Genomic DNA, 21,485 nt, shown 5'->3' with positions numbered 1-21,485 from the left:
AAATGTATGGGTAATCAAAATAACCAATAGTAAGATAATCACTAAAGTTGCTTCAGTCCAGTAAATGTTCATCTCGAAATATTACTAACAATATAACAAGTTATTCTTAAATTTATTTTATGAAAATAGTAAATGTTCATCTCGAAAAAAATAAACCAAATCAAACAGAGGGATTGATTGTGTACAACAAGTTTCTGCAAAGTTTTGATCATGCTGATATTTTAGAGCCCTTAGAAATGTACATATCAAACATGATACTGCAAGCTTTATAGGGTTAGTGGACTTATTGCATTCCGTGTCTCATTTGCTCGATGGATCTTGTGGTGACAGCTGAAAAGGAAATCAATTACATTAATATAGTGTTGGCATAAATATTTTGTACGTGAGAATTATGTCTAATTGAAAGAAAGTTTACTATAATAACCTGTTTATATTGTTTTTTTATTTTTTAATTAATTTTTTTTTTTTGTTGTTTTTTTTTTTTTAGGTTATTTGATGAGAAATAGATAAATAAAAAATGTTGAAGGTTTGAAAAAAATAAACATTGTGACAGCTTTGTGACAACATTCAGCATACAACAAATTGCAATTTTCAGCATGTTGCCATAACGTTGTTAGAAGGCTGTCACGTCACGTTACACGTTGTGTGGTTGCATTTACTTTTCCCACTTACAGTTATATTGTTTACACTAACATTTTGCACATCCAGAATTTAAAGTATATCCTTACACGAATGGACAATTTGTTAAAACTAATACTGAATGGGGTGCTTCATTCACTGAGGCCCCCGTTGTGCACCTCCCCCCCCCACTCTTAAGTGAATGGTACACTCCAAAGACACGGAGCATGTGAATCAAAATGAAAACACTGAGTGCCATCAGACAAACGCTAGAAAGAGAGGAAACCGGAGGGATGGCAAAAATGCAGGCAAATGCTAATACCGAATCAGTACTATAGGCTTTCCATACTATAGGCGTAATACCGTGACACACCGGTTGTCTTATAAGATCACAGACCGGATTCTGAATGCCTCGGAACGAGGAAACCTTCGCCACAGAGGATGCTAAAACTGTAAGTGTGTAAGCAGCGAAAACCACTGATCTCGAGCTGTCACAAAGGTGAGTTTTGTGTCGTTTTATTACCGAGATTTTTCTTTGTAACCAAAGAAGTTTTCAAACCTTAATAAATCGCGAAAAAGTCTTTGAAGATGAAGATACTAATCACTAGAAGGTTGTATGTTGGAGGGTTTGTTGAGTCCTTTGTCCACAGAGCGTTTGATTACGGTGGGCTGGATTAAAATGTTAAAATGAAGTATCACAAGACAAAAGAGCTTTGTAGAGTATTTTCGCCTTTTATATATCTATATGTGATAACAGTTTTTGGCAGCGGATTCGTCGTCACTCATTGTTCAGTCCATTGTGTGCGTGTTCTTTTGTTTCTCGCGCTGTATACATTGTGCCGTATATGTGGCTGTTTTTGTCCAATGGCGTGCACAGCAGCTGAGTACTGTGTCATGGGAGCAGCAATAAGCTGCTATCACAATAGGAACTGCATAGTTCTTGGTTGTGCACAAACGGTTTTCACGTACACTAATGAAGGTATCCCGCCGTGAAAACAAGCGGGATTGATCTCCTGCTCGATTTCACGTGTTTCTCACGACAGAACTCGCTTATTGTTTTGTCATCTCGTCACTGTAGTAATCCTGTACCCACACTTTACCAAAAACATATTGCTTGACGAACTATTGCATTATATTAAATCTGAGGTGACTATATAGTTTAATATATAGTTTTATAGTATCAAAACTAATTATAGTTTTGTTACATAATTGTTTTTTTCTTCCTCTTTTGTTTACTGATTACTGGTACCGATATCTTTGGGATACTTTAGGATTGATAGGATTGACTGTCTAATAAATATATAATTTAAGGCGTGAGAAAATCGGTGTGAATTCTACATTAATGCAAATTAAGTACAAATTCCAAAGTCATGTTCGAATACAAATAATAAAATACAGTTAATTGAAAACATCATGCTTACTTTAACATTTCAGCCCCTTGGATGGAATTTGGATGGAAAAAATGTTTCTTAAGAGTGTATATGTGTGTATTTTTCTATATACGTATAGAAACATTTTGCATCCTTTCTTGTATTCCTAGATAGCTCACCCAAATAACACACGTATGTCTGGGAGATGTCTGTTAAAGATCGCTTCATGTGAAAAGCATCTGCTGTGTACAAACATCTAATAGACGTCTCTAAGATGTCATACATTCTAAATCATAAACATCTTAAAGAGATTTTCTAAACGTCTATTTGACATCTGATAGGAAACGTCCTATAGACGTATTACAGATGAGCAAACGCTCTAAAATATGCGTCTTGCAGACTTCAAATAAATGTCTCCGAGATGTACGTGTGCTGTCAGGGTTAGGTTTCTTTCTCTTTTTTCTTTTTTGTTTTGTGGCAGATTTCTGATTTGGGCAGAGTGGGACCTTGCATCAGAAATTTATGTGAATAAATTTGATCTATTTTTGGATGAATAACAGAGCTTTTACTAAAGAAAAAACATGAACATTTTCTAAAAGCTTTTATTGCCGATTTGCTGAACACCTCTAATGTGCCATGGATAACTGATATATTATAAGGCTGGTCATTTTCCCACCACTATTATGAAACATTTATGAAAAACAAAGCTTTTTCCACAAACAAGACAGCGTGATTATGTAAGGAAATATTGTTACAAAATTATAAAGAAATGACCTCATCTGTTCAAGGATTATAATACAACCGGTGGACTGGAAAAAATACGAAGAGAGTGAAGTTGTATGAAAGCCAAGTGCCGTTTTCCATAGTGATTACTGTTATGTAATAATAGATGGATGAAGGAAGCAGCAGTGCCCCTCAGAGATCCATGTCTAATTGAGTCCGGCTGCAGCACACCAAACATTTCTCTCTTTGATTTGAGGGAGAGTGGAAGAGGATGCTCGAAGGAGAGATAGTGAGAAAGAACGAGATCATGTGATGCAAAGAATGAATGGATTTGAATACTGCAGAGAGAAGAATGCATGATGATAGGCCAGAGCAGGGAGAACGGAAAGAGACACGTAGAGAGGTGAGTGGGAGAGCAGGAGAAAGTCAATGATAAATCCATCTCACTGCTGCTCTGCCCAGCAGTCATAGTTTCTGCATGCACCAACACTTGAGACTTTCTGAAGCTGGCCTTATTCAACCAATCAATAAGACCATAAGTGTTCAATTCCAATTCTAAAACATTATAAATCATTCTCTGTACTATATATTATGGATTTATTAATAAATAAAAAATCAAACTGATTTAAAGATATCATTAAACCATTAAAATATGGATATATAAAAAATGCTTTTCAGATATCCATTGCCGTAACTTTTTTTTAATGCAGGGAAATAATAACTCATGCTTCACAAGAGGACGGAAATTTTCATGCAGTTTATCTGTAATCCTTTTTTGTGACGAAGCATTTTCCATTACATCTGCTGTCTCTTTTCTTCGATCTGTTCTTGCACTGATCTACAGTTGAATTAGCTTTCCATCCCTATCTCGCATTTGTCTCCGATCAGTTTTTCTGTCTTCTGCAAGCAACACGTCTTTGTGCTTGGGAAAAAATACTGGCAGATTAGAATAGTCTCATATGCACATCACTCATCTTTTTATTCGTCCTTGGTTTTAAAAAGACTTTAAATGTCTCTAAGTTTGTACTCTATAATATGATACATTAGAGCAGATGTTTGGTGAGTCATGTAATGATATAAGAGCCAGGCAAAATATTCCCCAGTGAATATTGTACATCTATCTACTGTTTCCCTGCCATGCCATTGAGATTTATGGTTCAAATTAGCACACCACCCTGTGTTCTTTGCTGTGGATGTGAGAGCTAAGTGTCTTTCTTTGTTTGGCTTCACAGTGTTCTCTCAAGTGGGGAAAAAAGAAATGATTTTTGTATGAGCTTGAACTGGAGTCATTTTATTATCAGCTGCCTACATTTATTGGTAGATGGATTTCTGATAACTTAATTTATCAGTTCAAGCCAAATTTCAAGCTTCTTAATGGGTAAGAAGATTGTTTAAGCAACAGATGACGGTTAAGCTAATGTTTGTTTTTAGACTTGAGTTGTAGTCGTAATGTTGGACTTGGCTGAGGAGGGACACTTTAATCTGAGAAAAGCCTATTTAGATCTTCATCTCACAGACTCAACCCCAGTGAAAATCACCAGAAGACTCCAAGGCAAGAAGTGAAATGGGTATTTATATCTTGAGGATGTTTGGATTTATCTTTGCTGTTGGTTAAATCAGGAGTTGTGATTTTAAAAGCTCAGCTGGATTAAAGAGGCTAATTCTTCCTGCTGAAATATGAAAAGGATATTGTGATCGTCTTTTCTTTGCTGTTGTGACATATTATGAAACGGCTTCTTGAAGTAGAAAAAATCTACCGTGGGACTTGATTTTGTCCATTGGGAACTGCTTCTATCATTGGATCGTTGTTGAGTATGATATTGATAAATTAGGCTTTTACTTTTGAAAAATATTATATAGGAGAATATAGAGCTCATATTTGAGGAGGGGAAAAAAACTCTTTTTTTTTTAGAAGTCCAAAGTGAGCAATTTGGTACTGTTGATGATATTAATATGGCCAGAATGAGAATGTAAATGAGAACTTTATAACAGTATAGTAGTCTACTTGCATATAAATGGCATTTGTCACTTTATATCTCCCAATAATATGTTTTAGTAAGATCATATTTAAATGCTTCATTTATTGATCTAAGGCTTGTTTTAGTGTGGGGGGCAAAGCATTTCATGCATTTTCTTTTTTTTTTTTTAGAATTTTACTAAAAGGCCTCTGCTAAAAAGTATAACAAGATGACAAAAGAAATGTAGCATATTGAGTACAACAGGTTTTTCAGCAAATTTTTGACCATGTTGGCAATTCATGGGCCTTAGAAATTTGTGTATCAAATATGATACAGTAGGCATTGAAATATGGAAGTGCACGGATAAATAATTTATAATAAACACTGTGATATTCTATTAAAAATAAGAATTGTCGATTTTAATTCCGTGGTGACTTATACAAGCCTCCAGTTTTTCTGACTAAATTTCATTTTCCCCATTGATTTCTTCTAATTATTATACTCTTCTCTGACATTGCTTTAAATTTCAGCCTCAAAAGCTCAGAGGTCTTCATAAGTGGGATTTGGCCAAAATCACATGATCTTAACTATTCTTAAGCTATTCTTTTCATGCGCTTATTATGATTTTTAATGTGTTTTTTCCTGACTGCAGGGGAGAATGATGCACTTTATGTATTTCCTCCATAAATCTCCCATAAAATAGCTCTTTATCTGCCCGTTCCTCTTTATTCCTGTTTTTTAGATTTTTTTCTTCCTGTGCATGCCGGATAGCACCCTCTCTTCCCTCAGGCCTGTCTTTACTCTGTCCCCTTCTGCTCTAGTGTACTGTCAGAGACTCTGTTCCTGGCCAAGCCAAGAAAAGCTAAATAGATGCTCTGTATCATCCCGAGAGAAGCCTGGGAAAATCACCAAAGCATTTGATTTGGACACAAAGTATGTGACAGAGGTCTCCCAGTCCTTTTGTAAGCTTGATGGTTTGTATGTGTGTGTGCATAAGAATATGCTTGCTCCACAGGTGTATTGGGACAAATGTAATGTGAATCCAAGGCTCAGACGTAATTATGTTATGTACTTGCTCAGATTTACATGCTAACAACTGATTGTGGCTGGGGCCCATTGATTACTGATACACCCACAGCACAATCAAGAGCAATCAGAGGTAAATGGGCCTCTAATGAAACAATGAATATAATGAACAGCAGATGATGATGAATTGCTGGATCAGGAGTGTGAAATGCCACTGCTTTTGTTGTTGTTGTTGTTGTTGTTTTTTCTTAGACTTCTTGCTGTGTATTCTTTAAAGTCACTAGTTTTTATTGCAAACCTCAGACTCTTTTTCGCTTTTCCTTTGTCCTGTCTGTGAAAGTGGAATGAGTTTGGAGGGGTTCACCCAGGGGCCTCCCAGCTTGACTGTGTGCCAAGAGCATTGAGTAAATGCTCTGTTAGCCCCCATGCTGATGCAATCTACTTTTTTTTTTCTTTTGAAAATGTTAGATCGGTGTGTTCTGCTCTGTAGCATTTCGAGCCGTACAGGACTGATGTGTAACTGAGTAGACCAGTTCTGATCTGAAGTCTGCTGCACTGGTTCTAAGGTGGTGATTGTGTTGCTAATGATGTTTGGACTCATAATCACACACTCAAATCAGATAGACACACACACATATAGTGCAGTCTTAAAGGAGTAGTTCATCCACAAATTTAAATTTGATAATTATTCATTCACCCTGATGTTGTTCCAAACCCATATGCTGTTATTGAATAGTCCTCATGCAGCTTTTGATGTACTTTGAGAGTTCACGGTAACCATCTGCTGTCAACTTCCAAAAAAAACTAAAAAAAAAAAAAAAAAAAACTAAGAAAAGCACCATTATATGGATTGTTCAACCAAAAATTAAAATTGTGTAATCAGTCACCCTCCTGTAATTCCAAGTCCATTATACCTTTGTTTACTTTTGAAACACAAATTATGTTTTTAATAAAACTTGATACATTTCTGCCCCAAAGTCCATTACACCAAAACCTTGATGTTTTAAAATTCTTAAAGATATCGTGATGAACAGAATTAATTTAGACTTTTATTCATATAAAAACTGATCAGTGTACATACATAGAGCTTATGAAAATGAAATGTGAAAATATGCGGTTACTGCCAGATCTCGATTACCAAAAATCACATAGTATTTGACACAAAACATATTTGAATAAATCAGCAAAAAAAAGTCTAAACTGTAAATAAAAAAAAATGTACATTGTAAAAAAACAAAACAAAAAAACCCTGCATTTTCATGTTTTCTCAAGAAATAGGACATTTTGAAAGTTCACTGAAAACTAGGTCTGGGTAAGAAATATTAATTTCGCGATTTTAATTGATTCTCATTTTTATGAAACAATGTCGATTCATAAATCCCAAGAATCAATTAGATAATCAGAATTGTGAACGGTTTGCCTTTATTTGTGTACATTCACAATAAAAACATATCTTTGTGCGTAAAATAAGCCTAAAGAAAAATAGGATGCCGCTTTCTGCCATCTGGTTTCCTTTCGTGCAGCACAAAAATGAACCGAAACAGCGTTTTTCATTCATTTTCTTAATTTATTAAGTCAAAATATATTTCTCATATAGGCCTATTTATTCATTTATATATATATATATATATATATATATATATATATATATATATATATATATATATATATATATATATATATATATAATATAGCCTAGCTTTATTATGTTTTTCTGCGCTGCAGGTGCGTGATGTGATATGATGAGCATGTGAATCCTCATGTTCTGTTGTTTGCTGCTTTTTGGCATGTAAAATTAATCCCCGGGAAACAAATGTTAGTATTTTTAATGGGTCACAGACACTGATCCTTTCTAATTTAATTCAATTCTAATTTAAAATCATCTTGTTGGTTAGCAGTTAATAATCGGTTAACGAGCGTCGGTTAGGAAAAATAACCTAAATGAACATCCCTACTATGGAAGTCATGATGTTTGCAGAGCTGACTGGCTGCTGTGTTAGTCTCCATGGTTGTTCTCTCTCCCCTCTGACTCAGAACGCACAGTGGGGCTGTGTTAGGGTTAGTCATTGTTTCAAGCCGACGGCCAGGGCATAAAACTGAAGAATCCCAGACTGAAAGACACACACATCAGTTTGCACATGACCACATACACACAGCATACAAACACCCAGAAGGAAAAGCAGTCCAGTGCTAATGGAATTTAGAGCAGAAGCTCTCAACAGGATTAACGAGGTTCAGCAGGGCCATCGCCTTGTCCGCTAAATCACTCAGTCCAACCACTCGCTCTCCTTTTCTTTCTTTTTCAAACACACAAACACAAATACCCTTCCCTCTCAAATATACATGTCCGTTCTCTTTATCTCACAGACAAACACGTCAACACTTCCTCTCTTTTATTCCCTTGCGCGCTTACCCACCCCTCCGTTCAGCCGCTCACATTTCTCTACACGACCACTGTCTGTCCCTTTAACCTGGCAACCATCGCCAGGGAGACCTCCACAATGGTGACTACATGCCGCGCAATAAGAAATGGACAGTTTAGTAGTATGCACCTTTATCTCCATTGCTCAAAGCCTCGGCTGGTATCTGCTCTCGTTCCAGACGAGTAAGTGATTGTTGAGAGAGCAGGAGCAGTACATTTTACCTGTCAGATGCTGCCTTCCACACCTGCAAGTGCTCTGCAGGGAGCTAATGAATGGGGTGCTGGGATTCAGCGTTTAGTGTATGTGCAGAAGGATTATTGAGGCTTCCTTCTGTAGCTCTTGAACCTGTTAGTTTAGCTCATAGTGGGATTGAAATGACCGTGAGCAATAGCTAGGCCCACAAAGACGGACTATTCTCACACAAAGCTTGTCTTTTGATTTATATTTATGTTTTGGCTAATTTCATTAAGTTTTCAGCTACCATTAAGAGCTAGCACTCTCAGCCCGCTTTCAAACACTTTGCCGTGTTTAAAACCATTCTGCAGATGTTCCTCTAACCAGAGTAGAAAATATGATTAGTATTGACCTTAGAATGACTTAAAATGGGTCATACAGTGCATAAATCACATTTTCTTGATCTTTTGAAATAAAAGTTTGATGTCCCATGAAAACATAAATTTAAGAACACCCAAAGAGACAATTTATTAAATCTACAAAAACAGAGCTAAATGATGAATTCATTAACACATGAATACATCAACTGCATCTGCTTGCTGTTCAGCAACTTGGCCACATGTCTTATTGAAGTAATTAGTAGGAAGTAGGATAGATTCGGTTATTTCTAAATACATAAAATGCTATTGTTCCATTTAGTTAGTTCCAGTTTGACTTTCGTTCCTCTGTAGAACACGAGATATTTTGAAGAATGTTAATCTTTAGTGTCCTTTGATTTCAATTGTGTGGACAAAAACACACCAAGACATTTCCCAGAATATCTTATATCTACAGCAGAAACAAAGTCAGTTTTGGAACAATATAAGGGTATATAAATGATGGCATAATTTTCATTTTGGGTGAACTATTCCTTTAATAAGAGAGAATTAGTTTTAAATAAGGGATTGTCCTTAACTTAAGTAATTGAGTTTTCTCCTTTCTACATCTCTTTACATGGAATACAGAAGCATTATGCTGTTTTTCTTTCAAGCTGGATGGGTGTTTACCTGATTCTGTCATCTGTGAATTGTGCATCCAGTGTCCCACATTATTGCAGACATAGGGGGCATGATGCATGTTCAGGACCACCAGGTGCCGAGTGACTGCTGTAGCAGTTACCTAGATGCACACATGGGGCTGGTTGTAGCACAGATCTGGGCTAATTTTCCACAATGTTTTTCATTCTTTGTGCTCTCAAGCAAGGCTGCTAGTTCTAGAGACTGTCTCCAGAGGCTGTTCTCAAGCCCATCACATTGTCTGTTTTTGTTCATCCGGACAGCTGTTTACATTGATCTGCCATTTTCAATCTGATGCACAGGACACATATACAATCTATATACACGTGCATAATAAATGATTTGAGCTTCATTCTGCTGACATTTTCTCTGCGGGCCTTTCAGCAGCCTGTAAAATATTAATGTGAAGTTGCAAGCTCAATAGAGCCTTTTGTTCTACATCATGACTGACATCTACACCTGAGGCAGACAAGGACTCATTGCTCATGATCTGAAGTGCACTGGGACCTTCCTAAGGTACCATCAGAAGATAAAAAGAGAATAACAGAAATTTTTTTTAGTGATTGGAAAGACGTTGAAGACAGATTATTGTCCTCTGAGACAGTTGGCATTGAATAATGCTCCTTGCATGGAGATAATACCTGAAAGTAATACCTGAAAGTGGTTTTCCCAGGCCATTCCAGTGGTGAAATTTCATGTAATGTTCTCTATTTCTGTCTCTCCATCCAATTGATGAATTTTTCACCTGAGTGCTGAAAGTTGTTGTGAAATGTTGGTCGAGATCAATTTCTTTTTCCTTGTTGTAACACGAGCCTGTTTGAACTGTGTGCTACAAGTTTACTCGTGCATGGATGAAGGCAAACATGGCTTAATAAAATTCTCTCTCTCTCTTCTCATCTACATCTGTTTTTCTCTGTTCCAGTTTAAGCTGGTAGCTTTAGAACATGGTTGCTGGTTTCCTGGTGATCCAGGTTGGTTATTAAAGGAATAATTCACCCAAAAATTTAAATTGACTGAAAATTGTATTTACCCTCAGGTGATCTGAAATGTAGATGAGTTTTTTTTTTTTTCATTGGAACAGATTTGGAGAAATTAAGCTTTACGTCACTTGCTCACTAATGGACATGGTTCCTCTGCAGTAAATGGTTGCCGTCAGAATGAGAGTCCAAACAGCTGATTAAAACATCATAATAATCCACACTACTCCAGTCCATCTATTAACATCTTGTGAAGTGTCAAGCTGCCTGTTTGTAATTAATAAATCGATCATTAAAGTGATTGCCATTATGCCCCTATTATGCCATTTCAAATATTGCCTTTCATGCTTTGTGTAATGCAGCTGTATGTGAATGTAAATGATGTGCAAAGTTGGAAAGCCGAAAGTGCATGATAAATAAAGGTATTGTCTCTCAAAAGAAAGAATCAACTCTGAACAGCCTAAATGAGTCGTCAGTAATTTGAATCCCGCTTCTGTGATGGCTACACGTTACGGGGTAACACGTTTACATAATACCCGCCTATGTTCTACATTGGTCGGCTGCAAACAACTTGACCCGCCCTCAAACACTGTAGCTTGTTTGTGTTGAGAAGACACTGTGTCCTACGCTGTGAAAGTAAATTCATTTTATTTTCACTTCCGAATGGTGAGGCTATAAAGAATCAGTGGTGAAATTTTTTTTCACTGTACCAGAGCAGTACAACCCCGGTCTTTTTTGTGTTCCCGTCATTTTACTGACGATTGCTTATATAATCTCAGGGAGTTCAACGCGGGATTCACAAAACACTTGCTCTTGAAAGATGACTCAGTACTCAGTTTATTTGGACCAGCTGGCTCCTCTGAATCACAGCCTGGAAGTATGATAAATAATAGATGTTCATATTTTCTATCAAGCGTTCTAAATACAGAACTATGGCAATGGGCATATCGTTTCCAACACGGGCTGTACACGGTAGACCAATCACAACAGACTGGGCCATCTGACCAATCAGAGTATCGAATCGTTTAAGAATCATTGGAAAATTAGGTGATATTAAATGCATATTTTGTGAAAACAAAAGCTTTTTTTGACCTTGCATGTAGTTTTGCATATTTGGCATTTTTCAAATATCGGCATTGGCCGATACGTTTTTCTGTTTGGCTGATGCGTTCATGGCAGGACTTTTAATTTGACGGTCCGAACCTTAAAAATGGCATAATAGGGGCACTTTAAGACATTTTTAACTTTGAAGAGCTTTCAGCTAAAATACAAGTTTTACTCCAGTAACAGAGTTGCACAGTAGATAAATATGCACAGATCAAGTACTGTTTATAAACAAAAATAGTCCAAAACCGTTCTAAACAAATATGTTGATTGATTTTGATATGAGAGAACAGCAACAAGGGGATGGATTTTTTTTCATTGAAGGACATGTTATTATGGATTATGGACTTGTAGTTTGGGACGGAAGCAATGGTATAAAGTTAAAATGCCTTAACGAGGGCTTTGTTTTCACTTCACAAGCTATTAGTTGATCGACCATGAAATCAAGTTGCATGAAATGGATAACTTGTGGATTATTGTGGTTTGGACTCGCATGTTCATTTTTGGGTGAACTATTCTTATAACTGGTGCTGGCCATTAGTTGGTCGTAGCTGGTCATTGGATGATTGACAAGTCAGCATGTTCACAAAACCATCTGGTTTGTGGCACATCCAAGCTGTCTTGGACCAGCCGATGCATGGACCAGTTTGGACCAGCAGAAACCAATGACCATTTTCCCAATCACAGCTACCAGCTTTTTTTTATTATTATTTTGTTTGTCTCCTGATCACTTTTTTTTTGTTGTTGTTGATTTATCTATATTTCTTCCAATCATTCTCTCTTTCCCAGGCTCTCCCAAGTGGGCCAAGTTGTTATTTGCACGTCTTGGGTGCAGAAGGGGAGGAGAAAACTCTCCACCACTGAAAAAACTGCAAGGAAGGCTAAAACATTGATTGGTTCTCAGGCTGTTGCCATGGTGGCTGGTTGCTCTCCTCATCTCAGCCAAATGGTGTATTTTGTGCAACTTGTAGCATCCCAGAATTACACTTGTTGTTATGAAAAACAGACAGGAAGTGAGGTGTTATTGTAGTTATATAAAGGCTTCTATAACATTTCTTGCACCAAGAAAACATTCATTTGCACTGGAGAATCTCTCATAACACAAGAGGCTTCCAATAATAATGTCTGGCCTTATTGCCAACTTGAGGTTACTCCTAGCATTCTGTCACAGAGCTGAAGAGCTATATTGTTCTGAAACATGCGTCATGATGTAAATAAATAGAAATGCTCTGCCTGGTTATTCAGTTAAGATTTTTTGGCACTGATGATAATAATATGTCTCTGTTCATTAATGAAGCATATCTGTTAATGTCAGATTCACAGTAAATGCCAAAGGGCAAGGTAAAGTGTATTTTTGAGATATTTTAGTCTGAATTTGACTAATGAATACCCCATAGTCCAAGTGAAAGTTGGATACATGTAGGAGCTTAATAGAGGCTTAATTATTTTTTATTTTTAAGTTGGATAATGTCATTTCAGGCCAAATCAAAGCATGACTAGAGAGAGATAAGGCATTCCTCTGAGAGTAGCAGAGTGGATATTTGCAATTTTTCCAGCACCAGTATTCAATTTATTCAAAATATATACTCTTTTTTTTTTTTTTTTTTTTTTTTTTTTTTTTTTTTTAATAGAGTTTGATGCATTTTGGGACGTCAGGCATTATATTACCATCCCAAACGGCACCAAGCCCTACTGGAATCATATGAAAAAAATATATATTTTTGAATAAATGGATATAATATAATGCCTCATGTCTGAATAGCAGAGGAAACCAGCATATAAATTAATGGAGCAGTTTTCCCCCATGAAACCGTATTGTGCAATGGACCATTTGTAGTGTGATGGAGGCTTTTGTTGTAGTACATATTTCTAAAGCAAGAAAAATCTCTCACTGACAAAGAGATGTAGTCTTTTGTGTTTGGATGTTTTATCTAAAACGTAGGAGGAATCCTGTAAAAAATCTAATTCATATTTTGCGAAACAACATGAGCATGTTCTGTTCTGTCCTTTGGGCTTGTGCATTAACAAGTGCTCACTTTGCTTCTTTGAAGTACACACTAACAAATATTGACTTTTCAATAAGGCAAATATGCTCAGTGTGATGCACTTAAAAGCAATTAAAGCACTGCTGTCAACCAACGCAGTGCACAAATCCACTGACAAAATATACAGCACTGTTCGGTTTTAGATTAGAATTATAAAATACTTTTATTATGTTTACTAAGGCAGTTTGAATAAGCCTTTTAGGGCTTTTCTGAGCCAGAGTGTTGACGTTAGGGGTTATTTATCCCAGACTGACATTTTCAGTTTTTAAATGTCAGGTAAAGCCACTGTATATTTTGAAGACTAAATTAAGAGAAAATATTACTTGACCTAAGAGTTTAATAGAGTCTGACAGCAGCTTGGCATTAGACTTGACACAAAGAGAATTTTTTTTAATGTGATCTGGCTGAACTGTGTTTATTTTGACAGGTAGAGTCAAACTCTCTCTGATGCTCATTGAGTTAATATCTGCACATCTTCTTCTTATCTCTTTGAACAGGTTAATTGTAGTGGATGGGAACCTTCTCTGCGCCCTCTGCCTTCCACATGACCCCACTCTCCCCGTTTCCTCGGCTCCCGTGAAGATACATAACACTCTCTAACACACACTGACAGCATGGCGTCCACTTCCCAGATTCTGGAGTTTAAGCTTTCCCCACCCTCTCAGGATGGGAGTCCAGAGCGTCTGTTCAGCTGTGATGAGGACATTGAACGGCGCTACGAGGTGGTCCCGTCTGTCGTCTGCTCCATGTGTTGCCTCTTTGGCATCATCTACTGCTTCTTCGGTAGGTTGCGAAGGATGAACGAGTATATTTAGAAGACTGGGATCTGTCTGGTTTGGAGAAATGTAGATTTACGTAAGAAAGTATTACTCAGAATGAGCACAGATTCTGGCATGACCTGAATGCATGGGTTATGTTTTTGTCTCATTATCACAGACATGGTTTCAGCTGTGGTTGTTCATAGCCAAATTTAATTCACATAATAACCATCTGAATGTGACAAACAGACAAGGGTGACAAATCTATGTCCCTCTCTATTAGATAAGCTTTATCACTTTCACTTGACTGTGAAATTTGCTTTCACTGACCATTACTTGCTAAGAGAGAGTGAGGGAGAGAGGATCGAGGACATTTCAGCTGTGGTGAACAGCAGCATATAGAGTGTCTTCTGTCTGTGGCATTCAGGCCCCAGTGTGACTGTTAAAATGTTAAAACATGTTACTCATTCTTCTTGCCCTTCTGCTGCCAATTTAGACCATTATTAACAGTTCTAAATTGCATCAGGTGAAAGCAGATAACCTCTTAGTGAAAAGCATGATGCATTATGAAAGGCTGTTGTTGATTTAAAAGCTACTTTTGTACAGTAACTGTAGCAATAGAATGGGCGTTAATGGCACAAACACCTTCACTTAAGGCAGTTCTGATCATCCCACTCATATGTTACCAAACATAAATTATTTATGTTTTGATCATCTATATTATATGTTACCAAACATAACGTTTATCACTGGAATTTCAAGTTGTGATGTTTTTTTTGTAATATTTGAATTATGCATATTAGTTAGACCTTGAGAATGAATTTTAACGTTGAATATGTTTTTAAATTTAGGGTCCATTGAAATCTGTTTGAATTTTGGTCAATTTATGTTTTTAATTTTTTTTTTTTCCTTGAGAATGAATTTTAACGTTGAATATGTTTTTAAATTTAGGGTCCAAAATAAATTTATTATAAATTTTATTATCAATTACAAATTTTATCTAATGAAATGAATTTACTTGAAATTAAAATATAAAAATTAACGCTATTTAAATTTTTTGTCAAATAAGGTCCTGCACAATAGAACTTATATGCTTTATAAATGAAAACAAATGCAAAATATCTTGGTTGTACGATATTCATTAAAAAAGAATATGAATATTACAGTAAATTACATAAAGTAATTTACTATAAAGGCAAATAACTATACAATAGTAGTATTTCTGTCCTAATTAATTCAAGCTAAAACAAGCTTTTAATTTGGCAATGAAGACCTCCAGAGTTTCAGTGTGCATTTTGAATGTTATTTTTCACCTGTAGCTTACAATTGGCATGTACTTTGAAATGCAAGTCAAAAAGTGACTGTCCCGGTTATTTCTTCTGTGTGATAGGCTGTTAGATTTATCCATATTGAATAAAAATGTCCCGAGCTTATGATTGTTGTCAACATATATTTTATTGTGATGCCATTTACTACTAAAATAATCTTCTCTTCCAAAACTTCTCTTCTCTTCCTTGTAGGGTACCGCTGCTTCAAGGCTGTAATGTTCCTCACGGGTCTGATGTTTGGTTCCATCGTCATCTTCATGCTTTGCTATAAGGAGAGGGTCATGGACACTCAGCTCAGTGTGGAGGCCAGCGTGGGCATCGGCCTGGGCATTGGCACGTTGTGTGGTTTGGTCACTATGCTGGTCCGTAGCGTGGGGCTTTTCATGGTTGGACTTCTCCTGGGTTTACTGGTGGCCCTTGCCTCTCTGGTGGTTCTGGAGGAGTTTTACCACCCGAGGACAGTGTGGCTTCCCCTGGGTGTGCTGCTGGGTTCGGGCATGCTGTTTGCTGTGCTCACGTTGCAGTGGCAGCGCTGTTTCACCACCCTCTCCACTGCCGTCTTTGGATCCGCTGTGGTGACTGTGACTGTGGATTATTTTGTCGAGCTCTTTGCTTTGACAAGGTATATCTATGAGAGGGTGAAGGTGGATCCGCCTCGCCCAGTGTGTTGGTTCACATGGGTGGTCATGGGAGTCTGGCCCGTGCTGGCGCTGCTGGGTGTTCTTATTCAGTGGAAGGTCACTGCTGAAGGATATTCACACACAGAAGGTAAGTTTGGCAAGCAATTGTAGGCAAAGGGACTGTTAAGGGGCTTAAAGGAATTGTTCACCCAAAAGGAAAATTCTGTCATCATTTACTCAGCCTCAAGTTGTTCCAAACCTGTATGAGTTTCTTTATTCTGTTGAACACAAAAGATAGATAAGAAAGATATTTTGAAGAACATTGGTACTGGTACTGATCATTTTGTGTTACCTTTATAGCCATACTGAAAACAACAATAGATAGTTTACCTCAGATCTTGAAAATAAATGAAAACATGTAAGTTGTAACTCAATGCGAACCAACAAGTGTGTTCCATAAGAGATGGTATCAGTCACTAAGTATGTACTTTTAATGTGCGAGTACTTTTAGAACATAGGTCCACTAGGTAGTGCATCCATCCATGCTCATGGTCAGTGAAGTATACTTTGAATAGCTTGTGCGCCCAACTGTGTGCCGAACGGAGTGGAATACAGGAAATGAAGTAAACCCGGGCCTTTAGTGTAACACAAGTGGTGGCCACTCCTGATCCGGTCCTCAAGAGTTACCAGAAATCATCCCCTATACCCTTATAAAGTGGTGTTTGAAGGTTCAGATATTTGTTGTGGTTTCCAAATCCATAGTGGACATTATGGAGCGAACTCATTTTTTCATCTTATAATGCACCGCAATAACGAGTGGACAACCAATATACACTTAACCGATAGCCATTAGAGAACACCCATGCATTCTGAGGGTCACGCTGAATGAATTCCCACATCTCTGATGCATATTATGAAAGTCAGTGGGGTCGATAACTTTCAAGCTCCAAAAAGAGTGAATAAATCTTTATGCCCTATTATGTTTTGGATGCTGATTTTCATTTAATGGGCAAAAGAATCCAAGACATTTTTCAGAATATCTTCTTTTGTGTTCTGTAACAGAAAGAAAGCCATATGAGTTCGCAACAGCAGAATTTATATTTTTGAGTGAACTATTCCTTTAATAGGACGTCCCTCCATGGACTTCATTACAACAAGGTGTCTTTCTGAAATCCCCCCTGGGTAACCTTGGTGTTTGGGGTGATTTTCTATTTATGGGTGTCCTCCTGTGCAGATCCGACTGGCTCAGCTGTGCCCTGCAAACAAGCTCCCATAGAGTCTCCGAGTGACTCAATGGGAAGGCTTGACCTGAAATCCATGAATGGGGACTTTTAAATTGCTTCATCACTGTCTTGTAGAAAGCAACCACCAACATCTTCAGCAGCGCAAGAGAGTATGCATGAAATTTCTATAAAAGTGGGTATAAGTCCCACTCTCCATAGAACTCAAGTTAGAATATTGAATTTAATGCAAATGAAAGCAAAGCTGTGAGGGATGGTCTTTCAGCCTTTACAATGGCACTCACTGTGTAAAAGTCCTAAATCATGTCATTTTTATAACTCAAAAGTGTTTTCACTGACTGAATTTTTTTTCTTTTTTTGGAAAGGCATTTTGTCAGCTGAACGGTCGATGTGTTGTGAAACAACAGTACAATCCATTGAACACACTGCACTTGTATCCCTCACAGTCTAGTAGTTTTCATTCCTTCCAGAAATAAAATATATGGTGCTACCCTGATCAAGGTCTATGACTGAAAAGAACAAGAATACTTGTCCCACAGTTAGAACGGAATCGTGGGAAGTTGAATTCGAAGGAGGATATGGCCAGATATCTACAGGATCTCTTTAAAAGTGCACATGCATACTCTACTTTTCCTTGTCAAGTGCAAGGCTAAACAAAACACTAGTATTCAGAATTAAAGTGCGCACTGGGAAAACAGGCAGCACGAACTGCGCTGGGGGGTGGTTGCCATGGCTACAAGCTGGGCCCTTGTTTGGCTGAATGGGGGGAGGGGGCTGTGATGAGGAAGGGGCAGAAGAATAGAGACATGGGTGGGAGGAGTGTTTTCTGAGGGGGAGAGAGAGAGAGAGAAAGATCATTACATGAATTCCCTGACAGATGGGCCACGAAGGGCCATGACTGAATGGGCAGAAATAATCTGTCTGTTTTTAATAATGACAGAGAACAGAATGTCGATTTAGCCCTGCGCAGAGCAGAATGTGTCAAAACACTCAACGGTTTGTTTATCAGCTTGGCTTTGGACCACTGTTTGAGAGACCCAGCCAATACACACTGCATCATGTCTTTACAGAGTAGAATAACGCCTCTTGTTTTGCAGTGGTGACCTGATGTGCTAAAGCCATGTAAGAATATTTCTTCCATTACAATCTGTCTCTCTTAATTCCATTCTTGTTTTTTTTTTTAGTCTTTATCAGTCACCAGCAGAGACGAGTGCAGTTAATGCGGATTCGTCAAAAGGAACAAAGAAGGGAATGCCGAAAGAAAAAGAAGAAAAAGCCACAGATACAGCCGCCACAGCAACAGAAGTACCACCACCCCATTCAGACCAACCCTCCTCCCCCAAACCCTCCTCCCAAACTCCAGCCTCCAGAGCCCACCCACCGCCGCAAACCCAACACCATTCGCCGCTTCGATGGAGATGTGCTTTCTCCGGTAAGTCATCTGTCTCGCCTCAAATCCATCTGCCAGTTCACATTATCTTGAAACCAGATCTGCAAAACCTGACAAATGAATCCCTATGCTTATCTTTTCAATTAATCAGTGATTAAATACACGTTCGCTTTCTCTTTTAGAGTTACATCCAGAACTTCCGTGACAGACGTACGGACAGGAGGGGCTACTCTCATGACAGGTTGATTGGCGGCTCACATGTTGTAGATTTGGAATATGACTACGGCTCCCGAGTGCCCCTAACGGCCCATACAGGCCCCGCAGTGAGAGGCTGACCCTGTACTCTTCACTGAACAGGAATTGCACTGCACAAAACATTCCGAGAACTTTGCGGCCGGATCAAATCTAGAGCATGTGGTTACCTCAGCCGCCACAATGGCTGACACGACTTTCATACCAAAATCGATTTGCTGTATTCCCATGCTTTATTTTTGTTTAAATGCCACAAACCTTGCAGCAAATGAATCATTTGCCTACAAAACAATGTGGAACCACAGTATGGCTCTGTTCTCCTGCATTTAACTCCATTATATATTGCTGAAGATGGTTGTGGTATGTTTGTCTGCTCATCTTCCCATAATTAGGCTGCTGTTTCACTCCATCCGAGAAGAATGGTCTCATTACCACTGCAGAAGATCTATAATGTACAATCTGAACTCGGGACCAAATATGGCTTTGGCTTTTTTTGTGGCCGGACTGTCATAAAGCATGCTCGGATTCTGCCAGGGAGACTATTCGTATATCCAGTTTACAGATTCAAGCTTCAATCCTCCTGTTCGTTTGTGACCTTTTAAAGATGTTTCAGATAACATTATGTTTACAGCACAGGCAGGGAAGTGTGTATCGTTTTATAACCGTTTCAAATGGCTTTATCTGCTCTGTGTCAGGGCCTACACAAAATCTGTCAAACCGTGTATGGTGAACACAATCTCTGTTCAGTCTGAGCCTATCGCACAAGCATATAATGAAATATAATGTGTGTTTATCATTAGCCAGTGCATGTGGGCAAAGTGCTACCATTGCTTTTTTTGTTGTAGTTACATCTATTTTTTTAGTTGTTTTTTTCTGTTTAAGGCTTAGTATCTAGAGACTGTTTGGCTGGCTCCCAGTTAAATCTCAGGGGCTGTGGCATCGAGAGGAGCCCTAACGATGTAATAGTGAACACTAAGGGGTTTTATGGGACTGATTTAAGTGTCCTTGCCTACAAGAGAGAGTTTTGAAAGGGATTAAAGAAAGATGCCTAAGAAGGGTGGAAGAGATTTACAATGGTGGACTTCTCTGTCTCTGTATTTGGAGTATTTTGTGTGGTGTATGGATGTGTGGAAGCGTTTGTCATACTGTGAGTCTGCAGCAGATTGGCTGCAGGGTTAAGTCTTAATTTCTGATTTACCTTCATATTTGGATGTGGGGTGATTTCACACCCAGTTTCCCGTCTGTGTTTATCAGGGCTCTCGGAGCAATGAAGGGTCAAACTCTAATCTTTTCCTCACTCTGAAGTAGTGAAAGGGCTCAAAGTCTTAAATTCCTCTCTGTTTACTGTGTCCCTTTCGAAGTGACAGCTTGGCTCTCCTGTATATTTTTGTACATTGTCTGAATGTAAATATGCTTACATTTCTTTATTCTTGCTAGTGCTTTGGTTAATTTTATAAATGTTTTCTTTCTTTTTTCTAATCAGTGGTTACATCTGTGTGCTGAAGAACTGTCTTTTTGAATTGTCCCATTGATAGTCATTTGTAATTATAATTTATTTCTAATTTATTAGATTAAGACTTCAAGTGGAGCTCTGTATGTAATTAAATTGATGTTGACCATTATTATTATTTTTATTATTCCTGAGCATGTATTTGTATAGTACCGATAACCATAAATGTTGTGCTCCTGAAGTCAAGCATGTGTGTGTGTATGTGTCCATTTCCCTTTTAACATACTGCTGTTTACAAAAGAAGCTGGCAGATAGATGGCAAAGAACGTGGAGGTTGATGCCTTTGAGGCACGGGGTGAAACATATTAAACCGTGTGAACTAGTTACTGGCGGGAAAGCGCCAGCAATAAAGACAAAACATGTTTAAGTAGCTCTGTGATGCACAGCATAATTTTCCATTTCGAAAATAAATGTGCATATCCCTGCAGGGGCAGAATTCATTTACATGGAAAATGAAAAATCCCATTAAAATGGATAATTGTTGTCATCCTATTGTTTTACTTGCAAATTGAAGGGAAAAGCTAGAGATGTGATTTTAGCTGTGGTTTCCTTTTAATTATCAGTCTTTCAAAATTTCACATCTTATGAGCTCTTGCATAGTTTAAATTAGTAAATTACTTCAACAAAATGTAAATATACCCTTGCTTTTCTGCAATGGTCACAATCATCTTTTAGAAGGTAAAAGAGTCTAGTTTATGTCCACTGAGTTTCAGACAGGGGGGCTGAGCTGATAAAGCTTCTCTTTCATGTATGTGTACATGCTCAGAATATGTGCTTTCTGTGGCGGTCTAGATTCTCTAGATTAGAAGACACTATCAGCTAGATTTAGCATGATTACATGCTCCCAATTACAGCCTGTTTTGTACTCTCTTATATTAATAGCCACAATCTGTGTGGGACATTTCTTGTCATT

The 21,485-nt window shown here is 37.9% G+C and overlaps 1 protein-coding gene across 1 annotated transcript; it reads left to right on the top strand.

The window, feature by feature from the left end:
- The first annotated feature begins 827 nt into the window (after nucleotides 1-827).
- LOC109065801 (transmembrane protein 198-B-like) lies at nucleotides 828-20,601 on the top strand. The gene is made up of 5 exons (XM_042763409.1): nucleotides 828-1,117; nucleotides 13,971-14,256; nucleotides 15,752-16,327; nucleotides 18,605-18,852; nucleotides 18,993-20,601. Exons 2-5 carry the CDS (start codon nucleotides 14,088-14,090, stop codon nucleotides 19,143-19,145), a joined length of 1,146 nt encoding a protein of 381 aa, XP_042619343.1. The 5' UTR covers nucleotides 828-1,117; nucleotides 13,971-14,087; the 3' UTR covers nucleotides 19,146-20,601.
- The last annotated feature ends 884 nt before the right edge of the window (nucleotides 20,602-21,485 follow it).

The sequence above is a fragment of the Cyprinus carpio genome, chromosome A9 (assembly GCF_018340385.1).
Source record: "Cyprinus carpio isolate SPL01 chromosome A9, ASM1834038v1, whole genome shotgun sequence".
NCBI classification, from domain to species: Eukaryota; Metazoa; Chordata; class Actinopteri; order Cypriniformes; family Cyprinidae; genus Cyprinus; species Cyprinus carpio.
This window is presented reverse-complemented; position numbering and strand designations above follow the sequence as displayed.